Source organism: Rana temporaria, chromosome 7 (assembly GCF_905171775.1).
Source record: "Rana temporaria chromosome 7, aRanTem1.1, whole genome shotgun sequence".
In the NCBI taxonomy this organism is placed as follows: Eukaryota; Metazoa; Chordata; class Amphibia; order Anura; family Ranidae; genus Rana; species Rana temporaria.
The window spans coordinates 117,364,641-117,377,163 of NC_053495.1; the positions used below are offsets into that span (position 1 = coordinate 117,364,641).

Consider the following 12,523-nt stretch of genomic DNA (forward strand, 5'->3'; position numbering starts at 1 on the left):
GACGGAAACTATGAAAAACTCATTTTTTTTTCAAAAATGTTGGTCTTTTTTAGTTTGTTTAGCAAAAAATAAAAACCCCAGAGGTGATAAAATACCACCAAAAGAAAGCTCTATTTGTGGGAATAAAAATTATAAGAATTTAGTTTGGGTACAGTGTTGCATGACCGCGCGATTGTCATTTAAATTGTGACAGCGCTGAAAGCTGAAAATTGTCCTGGGCAGGAAGGGGCGTAAGTGCCTGGTATTGAAGTGGTTAAAAAATAGCGAAGGCCAAGCACAGTAGTGCCTAAACCAAAGCTTTGCCCTTAAAAACCTAAACATTCCTACTTTACACCTGCATTCCATTTGTCATTGCTATAACTGTGCTAGGTTGCATACAGTTTGGTGAGCAGATGACATAGATCCGGGTTAGAAGATAATAGCAAAATGAAGTCATAGACTACAAACCCTTGCAGGCATGGGGGACCCTGGGACTGAAGACAATGGCAACCATGTTTTTCTCCTACCACCTGGTAGATAACCAGTAACTTGAGTGTGAGTATTTGGTGGCAGAACAGGAAGCATTGTGGCGTAAGGAACACAGGCATCGTATAACAAGACATGTTCCAACATAACATTACATTCCTTACTTGTCTTTACATCTAGCACAGATTTCACCTGGTCTGTACAGTGGATGTGAAGAGAAATCGCTTATTGCTAAGGGCACTCTCTGGAGGAACCATGGTTGAGAACCATACTGCTGGGCACCCTCTGGAGGAACCATGGTGGAGAACCATACTGCTGGGTACCCTCTGGAGGAACCATGGTTGAGAACCATACTGCTGGGCACCCTCTGGAGGAACCATGGTTGAGAACCATACTGCTGGGCACCCTCTGGAGGAACCATGGTTGAGAACCATACTGCTGGGCACCCTCTGGAGGAACCATGGTTGAGAACCATACTGCTGGGCACCCTCTGGAGGAACCATGGTTGAGAACCATACTGCTGGGCATCCTCTGGAGGAACCATGGTTGAGAACCATACTGCTGGGCACCCTCTGGAGGAACCATGGTGGAGAACCATACTGCTGGGCACCCTCTGGAGAAACCATGGTTGAGAACCATACTGCTGGGCACCCTCTGGAGGAACCATGGTTGAGAACCATACTGCTGGGAACCCTCTGGAGGAACCATGGTGGAGAACCATACTGCTGGGCACCCTCTGGAGGAACCATGGTTGAGAAACACTGCTGTATGGTTTCCATCACCTACCATATAGTATCATTTAAAGTCACAGTAAAGTTTTTTTTTGTTTGTCTTTTAATAACAAACATGTCATACTTACCAGCTCTATGCAATGGTTTTGCACAGAGCAGTCTCTATTCTCTTTATCTTGGGTCCCTCACCAGTGTACCTGGCTCCTCCCTTGACCAGTGGTCCAATAGCAAGCTGCTTCCTATGCACTGGTGCATGCTCGCTCCCGAGCCCGGCGCTATGCGTCCATAAGACACACAAAGCCGTGGCTCAGCTCTGCCCCTGCTCTCTCACTGGCTTCGATTGACAGCGGTGGGAGCCAATGGCCCCCGTTCAGGGCTCAAGACCTGCGGGAACGGAGTTCCTGCACTTTTTTCACAGCAGGAACGCAGTTCCCTTTGCATGACTAGAGCAGCGGAGCCACCCGAGCCAATCCTTCACTAAGCGGTGATGCCCAGCTCGAGTCACTGTCAGGGGCAGGCGAACCTTAGTAATCCTTTGTTACTGGCCGATTCATCGGGTAGTGTGCGGGTATTCCGTCACTTCCTCGATGCCGCAATGTCATCTGGGAGCTTTTGTCATTGTTCACAGGAGACATTGCGGAGGACTGCCGAAAATAACTTTTCTTTCTAAATCTCGCGATAACTCGCGGCAGACCTCCGCAATGTTTCCTGGGAATAATGACAAAAGCTCCCAGGAGACATTGCGACATCGAGGAAGTGACGGAATACCTGCACACTACCCGATGAATCCATATACAGGAAGCGGCCAGTAACATAAAGGATTACTAAGTACAGTGGATCGAAAAAAAACATGCGGTTTAGTAATTATGCATATGAGCGTATCATTTTTTTTTTGGTGGGGAAGTGGATCTTGGGTGGGAGTTCTCACACTTTTTTCCCCAGGACTTGACCCTTGCCCCTATTGCTGTCTTACCAAATAAGGAGAGAGAGACCTGGGAAGCCAAGGCTCCTGTGCACATTGCTGGATCAAGAGGGGGCTCAGGTGAGTATTAGGGGGGCTTTGGGGAAGCTGTACACAAAAGTTTTTTTTACCTGCATGCAAAAAACTTTACAGCCTTTTACAACCACTTGAGGCTGGGTTCACACTTATGCGAATTGGATGTGGATTTCACAGCATCCGATTTGCATAGCAGATGAATGTGACTGGCTCTCTATGGAGCCGTTTCACATATTTCCGCAGCAGGTCCATTGCGATTTGCTGGAAAAACGTGTACCTTTTTTGTGCCGTTTCAGGTCCGAATTCAGCCCAAAATTTGGGCTGAAATCGGACCTGAAACGGTGAACCAGCACGCACCGGACCCCTGCTGTGCGACGGATACAGCGATGGTGTGAACCCAGTCTTATAGCGGAGTTCCACCCTAAAGTGGAACTTCCACTCATCGGATTCCTCCCCCCCCTCCGAGCTATGACTAAGCTTTAGTTTCAGTGCGAAACGTGTCAGCAGTCGGGTTTTATTTTATTTTGCTGTGACTTGTAGTGCTGTCCTTCTTTTAATAAAGGCTACATATTGTTCAGAGTGCGGTTGTCCAGAGAGAATTTTTGTTTCTGCTTTGCTAAGTGCATTGCCTGCACCTGAGTTGTCTGCAACGGAGGATATTCATCTGGGTTCCCACCTGGAGCGGCTACTCCCTTCCCCCCCCTCCGGTGCCACAATTGGCACCTTTCGGGGGAGGGGACAGGATACCTGTCGAAGGTATCCCTTCCCACTTCCGGCAGCGAAAGTGACGTCACCGCGGTGCTCCCTCCTCCTCCCCTGGCCGCCAGGCTAATAGGAGAAAGGAGCGGGCCTCACGCATAAGCAGTAGGGTTCCCTTACCCGCAATGGCGACAGCAGCACCCGACAGCTGATGGGAAACATCAGCTGCGGTGCCGACATCGAGGGACACCAGGACAGGTAAGTGTCCATTTATTAAAAGCCAGCAGCTGCAGTATGTGTAGCTGCTGGCTTTTAATTTTTTTTTTTTTGCCCGGAACACCCCTTTAAAGAGCCCAATAATGAATTTACACCTTATTTGGACCACATTAGACCCAAATAACTTTATACAACACCCCTAAGAAATATTACTATGCTCTATATTATAATAAGACAATGTCGCACTGCAATCTATTACACCAAGCACATATTTTGATGCCCAGACTGCACCCATTACACAACATTTTACTGCATCCTTTCAGCACATATTGCAAAGCATTCCAGGACACCCAGGACATGTTACACCCAGCATACTGTAAACTTCCATAATAATCACACTTTTTACTGTACCCCATAAACACATCAGGGGCACATTTTCCATTGGGCACAGCAGGCCTGTGTCCATAAAGTGGCAGAGGCAAAGACAAGGCTTTTCTCAGCACAAATGTAATTGATTATCCCATCAACAGAAGTACAGTAACCCCATACAATATTGTCACAATGAGTTCAGGAACAGAAAACAACAACACAGTGGGGTTGATTTATTAAAACTGGAGTGTGAAATCTGCTACAGCTGTGCATGGTAGCCAATCACCTTCCTTGTTATTTTATCAAAGCTTAATTAACCACTTCAATACCAGGCATTTTCACCCCCTTCCTGCCCAGGCCAATTTTCAGCACTGTCACGTTTTGAATGACAATTGCGCGGTCGTGCGATGTGGCTCCCAAATAAAATTGACGTCTTTTTTTTCCCACAAATAGACCTTTCTTTTGGTGGCATTTGATCACCTCTGCGGTTTTTATTTTTTGCGCTTTAAACAAAAAACTGACTCCAGTCCCATTGCTCCCTATTACACCCAGTACATCCTCACCCCTGACTCCAGTCCCATTGCTCCCTATTACACCCAGTACAGTCTCATCCCTGACTCCAGTCCCATTGCTCCCTATTACACCCAGTACAGTCTCATCCCTGACTCCGGTCCCATTGCTCCCTATTACACCCAGTACATCCTCACCCCTGATTTCAGTCCCATTGCTCCCTATTACACCCAGTACAGTCTCACCCCTGACTCCAGTCCCATTGCTCCCTATTACACCCAGTACAGTCTCATCCCTGACTCCAGTCCCATTGCTCCCTATTACACCCAGTACAGTCTCATCCCTGACTCCGGTCCCATTGCTCCCTATAACACCCAGTACAGTCTCATCCCTGACTCCGGTCCCATTGCTCCCTATTACACCCAGTACATCCCCATCCCTGACTCCAGTCCCATTGCTCCCTATTACACCCAGTACAGTCTCATCCCTGACTCCAGTCCCCCTACTCCCTATTACACCCAGTACAGTCTCATCCCTGACTCCAGTCCCCCTACTCCCTATTACACCCAGTACATCCTCATCCCAGTCCCATTGCTCCCTATTACACCCAGTACACCCTCATCCCTGACTCCAGTCCCATTGCTCCCTATTACACCCAGTACATCCTCATCCCAGTCCCATTGCTCCCTATTACACCCAGTACAGTCTCATCCCTGACTCCAGTCCCATTACTCCCTATTACACCCAGTACAGCCTCATCCCTGACTCCGGTCCCATTGCTCCCTATTACACCCAGTACATCCTCATCCCAGTCCCATTGCTCCCTATTACACCCAGTACAGTCTCATCCCTGACTCCAGTCCCATTACTCCCTATTACACCCAGTACAGCCTCATCCCTGACTCCGGTCCCATTGCTCCCTATTACACCCAGTACAGTCTCATCCCTGACTCCAGTCCCATTGCTCCCTATTACACCCAGTACAGTCTCATCCCAGTCCCATTGCTCCCTATTACACCCAGTACAGTCTCATCCCTGACTCCAGTCCCATTGCTCCCTATTACACCCAGTAGTCTCATCCCTGACTCTGGTCCCATTGCTCCCTATTACACCCAGTAAAGTCTCATCCCAGTCCCATTACTCCCTATTACACCCAGTACAGCCTCATCCCTGACTCTGGTCCCATTGCTCCCTATTACACCCAGTACAGTCTCACCCCTGACTCCAGTCCCATTGCTCCCTATTACACCCAGTACAGCCTCATCCCTGACTCCAGTCACATTGCTCCCTATTACACCCAGTACAGTCTCACCCCTGACTCCAGTCCCATTGCTCCCTATTACACCCAGTACAGTCTCACCCCTGACTCCAGTCCCATTGCTCCCTATTACACCCAGTACAGTCTCATCCCTGACTCCAGTCCCATTGCTCCCTATTACACCCAGTACAGTCTCATCCCTGACTCCAGTCCCATTGCTCCCTATTACACCCAGTACATCCCCATCCCTGACTCCAGTCCCATTGCTCCCTATTACACCCAGTACATTCTCATCCCTGACTCTGGTCCCATTGCTCCCTATTACACCCAGTACAGCCTCATCCCTGACTCTGGTCCCATTGCTCCCTATTACACCCAGTACAGTCTCATCCCTGACTCTGGTCCCATTGCTCCCTATTACACCCAGTACATCCCCATCCCTGACTCAAGTCCCATTGCTCCCTATTACACCCAGTACATCCTCATCCCTGACTCCAGTCCCATTGCTCCCTATTACACCCAGTACATTCTCATCCCTGACTCTGGTCCCATTGCTCCCTATTACACCCAGTACAGCCTCATCCCTGACTCTGGTCCCATTGCTCCCTATTACACCCAGTACAGTCTCATCCCTGACTCCAGTCCCATTACTCCCTATTACACCCAGTACAGTCTCATCCCTGACTCTGGTCCCATTGCTCCCTATTACACCCAGTACATCCCCATCCCTGACTCTGGTCCCATTGCTCCCTATTACACCCAGTACAGCCTCATCCCTGACTCTGGTCCCATTGCTCCCTATTACACCCAGTACAGTCTCATCCCCGACTCCAGTCCCATTGCTCCCTATTACACCCAGTACAGTCTCACCCCTGACTCCGGTCCCATTACTCCCTATTACACCCAGTACACTCTCATCCCTGACTCCAGTCCCATTGCTCCCTATTACACCCAGTACAGTCTCATCCCTGACTCTGGTCCCATTGCTCCCTATTACACCCAGTACATCCCCATCCCTGACTCAAGTCCCATTGCTCCCTATTACACCCAGTACATCCTCATCCCTGACTCCAGTCCCATTGCTCCCTATTACACCCAGTACATTCTCATCCCTGACTCTGGTCCCATTGCTCCCTATTACACCCAGTACAGCCTCATCCCTGACTCTGGTCCCATTGCTCCCTATTACACCCAGTACAGTCTCATCCCTGACTCCAGTCCCATTACTCCCTATTACACCCAGTACAGTCTCATCCCTGACTCTGGTCCCATTGCTCCCTATTACACCCAGTACATCCCCATCCCTGACTCCAGTCCCATTGCTCCCTATTACACCCAGTACAGCCTCATCCCTGACTCTGGTCCCATTGCTCCCTATTACACCCAGTACAGTCTCATCCCCGACTCCAGTCCCATTGCTCCCTATTACACCCAGTACAGTCTCACCCCTGACTCCGGTCCCATTACTCCCTATTACACCCAGTACACTCTCATCCCTGACTCCAGTCCCATTGCTCCCTATTACACCCAGTACAGTTCCATTGCTCCCTATTACACCCAGTACATTCTCACCCCCTGACTCCCTATTACACCCAGTACATTCTCACCCCCTGACTCCGCTCCTATTGCTCCCTATTACACCCAGTACACAGCATCCCCCAGGACCCGGAGGACACACACAACCAAGGTGCGCTCATCCCACGTTCTCGGCCACCCCGCCCACCTCCTCCCCTCTGCCTGACGTCACTTCCGTCCCCGAAGTCACTCCGGTCCTGTGCAGTGAGAGGGGACAGCTGTGCGGAGTAAGGAGGAATGTGTGAGAGGGGTGGCCCGGGGCGACGCTGAGAGCCGGGCCGGGGACACCTGATAGAATGGGAATGGTAGGGGAGGCTGGCTCCTGGTAATGCTCGCTCACTGTGCCAGGATGGTCATTGCACTGGAAGTGACACAGGAACCTGGACAGAGCGGGGACACCGGGACAGTGTCACCATATTGTCAGAGACATGTGAGCTTTCCCCCCAGCCGGGACTGAGATGAGCTATGGACACCAGGACCAGGTAAGATGACTACTTACCTACCATGGGGGTCACCCATCTATGGGGGACATGGACTGTCATCAATGTAGAGCTCTGTGTCACCCACCAATCACTGACACCATACAAGCTCTTCTAGGTCCCTGTCACATATAAAGGACATCACACCGCTTACACTCTTCTACTTCATTGGGGCTCATTTACACCTGTGACAGTCTGTGGAAAGTGATCTGTAGTGGATCCCTTTTCAGAGAGCAGTACAAGAGTGGTTCAGAAGATCTTCCAAATGCCTGATTTTTTTTTGACAGCCAAACAAGATTTGCGAATGGGAATACCACACCGCCACTGCCAGCCTAGGATTTGGGTTGTGGTTACGGCAGGGCCCCACTGACATGAATGGAGCACGTTTGGCGGTGGTAGAAGGGATTGTTTTTTGCTGCAGCTTGTGTACTAACCTATCCGGCTGCTGTTACCCCCTGATTGCAAGTGTAATTAAGCCTTTGGGGCTCATTTACACTTGCAGTTGGGGGGTGGTAAAACCCCACGGTTAAGACACCCCTCAATCTCACCCCCTGTTGGTGCTGAGGCAGGACCCAGGGTGCACACATGCTTTGCTTCATATCCACGGCAGGAATTACGGCGGGGGGTATACATGAATAGAGTTACGCTGCAACTGCCCCCCAATCATGCAGTTGTCTGATAATTAGGGGGCAATCCAACACTCCTCACTGCCTGTCTGTTGCTGTCTAAACAGAGATACAGATCACATGTCAGACAGGAAAGCAAGTTTAAAGTGGTTGTAAACCTTTACATACACCCAGTGAAGTGACTGGCCTCAGGTGATACACAGAGATGAAACACATCCTCTTACATAAGTTGTATTTGTTTATCTACAGTCTTTTCTTCTCTACAACCATTTAAAGCGGGGGTTCACCCTATAAACCCAAAAAAAATTTTTTTTTTTCTTCTACCATAAAATCAGGCATTGTAGCGCGAGCTACAGTATGCCTGTCCCGATTTTTTTATCCCCGTACTCACCGTGTACTCGTACATCAAAGATACCGACTCCCCTCGGGGAATGGGCGTGCCTATGGAGACGGAGGATGATTGACGGCCGGCTCTGGCGCGTCACGCTTCTCCGGAAATAGCCGAAATAGGCTTGGCTCTTCACGGCGCCTGCGCATAGCCTGTGCGCAGGCGCTGTGAAGAGCCGAGACCTACTCCGGCTGTCTTCGGGGAGAGTGACGTGCCAGGGCCGGCCGTCAATCATCCTCCCTCTCCATAGGCACGCCCATTCCCCGCGGGAGCCAAAATCTATAATGTACGAGTACACAGTGAGTACGGGGGTAAAAAAATCGGGACAGGCATACTGTAGCTCGCGCTACAATGCCTGTCTCGATGGTAAAATTGTGTCACTGAGGGTGAACCACCGCTTTAAAGTGATGAATTTTAAAGCTTGTCTGAGCTGTCAGAAAAAAGGAGGCGCAGAGTAGGAGTTAAATTCTGCAGAGCTCAGTAAGGAGAGCTGATTGGAGGGAAGGGACACACCCCCTGTACACACAGCACAGAGGAACAGAGCTGAGGCTGTCAATCTGCTGGAGGTCCCGCCCTTGTCGCCTCTTTTCTTTTAGTGTCGGGAAAACTTGTCAGAAGTGACTCATTCTGATGAAAGAAGCAGCAGACAGAAATTACACTTAGTGCTCTGGATTGAGACAAGTACACACTATAGAGAGAAATGTTTTGTTTTTATTTCATGTCTGAGGTTTACAACCACTATAAGGCTCCATTCACACTTGTGTGATTCCAGAATCGTGTAATTTCCATCGAAACTTTGATGCAACTTTTGGATGCGTGCTACTTGGATGTGATTCTGGACGTAACTTTCATTGCACTTTTAAAAATTTACAGTCAGGTCCATAAATATTGGGACATCGAAACAATTCTAATCATTTTGGCTCTATACCCCACCACTAAGGATGAGCTCCGGCGTGTTCGCATAGAACACGTGCAGAGCCCGCCAGGAGGTGAGCACAGCGCTGTGCTAATCACAGCCAGGGAGACATTGTCCCGATGCTCGGGTGCAGGGATTGTGAAATGTCTCCCTGGCTGTTATTAGCGCAGCGCCGTGCTCACTTCCTGGCGGGCTCTGCACGTGTTCTATGCGAACACGCCGGAGCTCATCCTTAATCACCACAATGGATTAGAAAAGAATCAAACAAGATGTGCTTTAACTGCAGACTTTCAGCTTTAATTTGAGAGTATTTACATCTAAATCAGGTGAACGGTGTAGGACAGGGATCCTCAAACTACGGCCCTCCAGCTGTTGCGGAACTACACATCCCATGAGGCATGGTAAAACTCTGAAATTCACAGACATGACTAGGCATGATGGGAATTGTAGTTCCTGAACAACTGGAGGGTTTGAAGACCCCTGGTAGGAATTACAAAAGTTTGTATATGTGCCTGCCACTTTTTAAGGGACCAAAAGTAATGGGACAATTGGCTGCTCAGCTGTTCCATGGCCAGGTGTGTGTTATTCCCTCATTATCCCATTTACAAGGAGCAGATAAAAGGTCCAGAGTTCATTTCAAGTGTGCTATTTGCATTTGGAATCTGTTCCTGTCCACTCTCAATATGAGATCCAAAGAGCTGTCACTATCAGTGAAGAAAGCCATCATTAGGCTGAAAAAAAAAAACCAAACCCATCAGAGAGATGGCAAAAACATTAGGTGTGGCCAAATCAACTGTTTGGAACATCCTCAAAAAGAAATAATGCATCGGTGAGCTCAGGAACACCAAAAGACCACGGAAAACAACTGTGGTGGATGAAAAACACCCTTCACAACAGTTGGCCAGATGAAGAACACTCTCCAGGAGGTAGGTGTATGTGTGTCAAAGTCAACATTAAGAGAAGACTTCACCAGAGTGAATACAGGGGGTTCCCCACAAGATGTCAACCATTGGTGAACCTTTAAAAACAGGAAGGCCAGATTAGCGTTTGCCAAACAACAACTTAAAAAGCCTTCACAGTTCTGGAACAACATCCTATGGACAGATAAGACCAATACCAACTTGTACCAGAGTGATGGGAAGAGAAGAGAAGAGTATGGAGAAGGAAAGGAACTGCTCATGATCCAAAGCATACCATCTCATCAGTGAAGCATGGTGGTAGTAGGGTCATGGCGTGGGCATGTATGGCTGCCAATGGAACTGCTCATGATCCAAAGCATACCACCTCATCAGTGAAGCATGGTGGTGGTAGTGTCATGGCGTGGGCATGTATGGCTGCCAATGGAACTGGTTCTCTTGTATTTATTGATGATGTGACTGCTGACAAAAGCAGCAGGATGGATTCTGAAGTGTTTCGGGCAATATTATTATCGGCTCATATTCGGCCAAATGCTTCAGAACTCATTGGACGGCGCTTCACAATGCAGATGGACAATGACCCCAAGCATACTGCGAAAGCAACCTAAGAGGTTTTTAAGGGAAAGAAGTGGAATGTTATGCAATGGCCAAGTCAATCACCTGACCTGAATCCGATTGAGCATGCATTTCACTTGCTGAAGACAAAACTGAAGGGAAAATGCCCCAAGAACAAGCAGGAACTGAAGACAGTTGCAGTAGAGGCCTGGCAGAGCATCACCAGGGATGAAACCCAGCGTCTGGTGATGTCATCGCGTTCCAGACTTCAGGCTGTAAGTGACTGCAAAGGATTTGCAACTAAGTATTAAAAAAAGAAAGTTTGATTTATGATTGTTATTCTGTCCCATTACTTTTGGTCCCTTTAAAAAGTGGGAGGCACATATACAAACTGTTATTCGTACACCGTTCACCTAATTTGGATGTAAATACCCTCAAATTAAAGCTGAAAGGCTGCAGTTAAAGTTCACCAAAAAATAAAATTTTAACATTACATTCAGCCGAGTTGTCCTAATGACAATCGGCTGTTTTTTTTTTCGTACATACCGACTTTCACCGCCGCTTCCGGGTATGTCGTCTTTGGGACTGGGCTTTCCTATCTGATTGACAGGCTTCCGACCGTCGCATACAGCGCGTCACGAGTTGCCGAAAGAAGGCGAACGTCGGTGCGGCTCTATACGGCGCCTGCGCACCGACGTTTGGCTTCTTTCGGCAACTCGTAACGCGCAGTATGCGACGGTCGGAAGCCTGTCAATCAGATAGGAACGCCCAGTCCGGCACAAGACATACCCGGAAGCGGCGGTGAAAGTCGGTATGTACGGGGAAAAAAAAGAAAACGGCCGATTGTCATTAGGACAACTCGGCTGAATGTAATGTTAAAAATTTTTTTTTTGGGTGAACCTCCATTTTAACCTCTTGGGCACTTAAACCCCCTTCCTAACCAGACCAATTTTCAGCTTTCGGTGCTCTCACAATTTGAATGACAATAACTCAGTCATACAACATTGTACCCATTTGAAATTTTTGTCCTTTTTTTCCACACAAATAGAGCTTTCTTTTGGTGGTATTTGATCACCTCTGCGGTTTTTATTTTTTGCGCTATAAAAGAAAAACGACAGAAAATTCTGTAAAAAAAAAAACAAAAAAACTTGTTTCTGTCATATTCGCAGGTTATTTCTCACACACAGCATATGCTTACCACGAATTACACCCCAAAACACATTCTGCTATTCCTCCCGAGTATGGCGATACCCCATGTGTGCGACTTTTACACGGCGTGGCCACATAGAGAGGCCCAACATGCAGGGAGCGCCATCAGGCGTTCTGGAACACCCAGACCAATTCTTACAATTACATAGAACCCCAAAACATTATATATGCAGGGTATTGGAGTATTGCGGGGTATTGGAGTATTGCGGGGTATTGGAGTATTGCGGGGTATTGGAGTATTGCGGGGTATTGGAGTATTGCGGGGTATTGGAGTATTGCGGGGTATTGGAGTATTGCGGGGTATTGGAGTATTGCGGGGTATTGCAGAGCATTGGGGTATTGCAGGGTATTGCCAGAGCATGGGGGGTATTGCCAGAGCATGGGGGGTATTGCCAGAGCATGGGGGGTATTGCCAGAGCATGGGGTATTTGCAGAGTATTGCGCAGGGATAGCTGAGCTGGGATGGATCTGTGACTGCAGTTGTCCAGTCACAGCAGTGCTGACACCCCGCGTTCCCCCCCCTCTCCTCTCGCACTGTACCGAACGGTACAGAGAGGGGAGGGAGGAACCGGCGTCATCAAATGACGCCGGTTTGTTGACAAGTGATCGCTCC

The 12,523-nt window shown here is 48.7% G+C and overlaps 2 protein-coding genes across 5 annotated transcripts in view; both read left to right on the forward strand.

The window, feature by feature from the left end:
* The first annotated feature begins 1,212 nt into the window (after positions 1–1,212).
* Positions 1,213–6,824, forward strand: LOC120946212 (extensin-2-like). Its single transcript, XM_040361033.1, has 3 exons — positions 1,213–1,275; positions 4,030–4,597; positions 5,104–6,824. The coding sequence occupies exons 1-3, from the start codon at positions 1,213–1,215 to the stop codon at positions 6,822–6,824; spliced, it is 2,352 nt and encodes a 783-aa protein (XP_040216967.1).
* A 149-nt stretch (positions 6,825–6,973) lies between these two features.
* Positions 6,974–12,523, forward strand: part of DENND1B (DENN domain containing 1B) — a 324,137-nt gene continuing 318,587 nt past the window's right edge. For 3 of the 4 annotated variants that reach the window (XM_040359884.1, XM_040359885.1, XM_040359887.1), the window contains exon 1: positions 6,974–7,302. In XM_040359884.1, coding sequence (XP_040215818.1) covers positions 7,286–7,302 — 17 coding nt within the window. In that variant the 5' untranslated portion in view covers positions 6,974–7,285. The remainder of the gene's footprint in view (positions 7,303–12,523) is intronic. The other variant, XM_040359886.1, reaches the window with a different exon arrangement.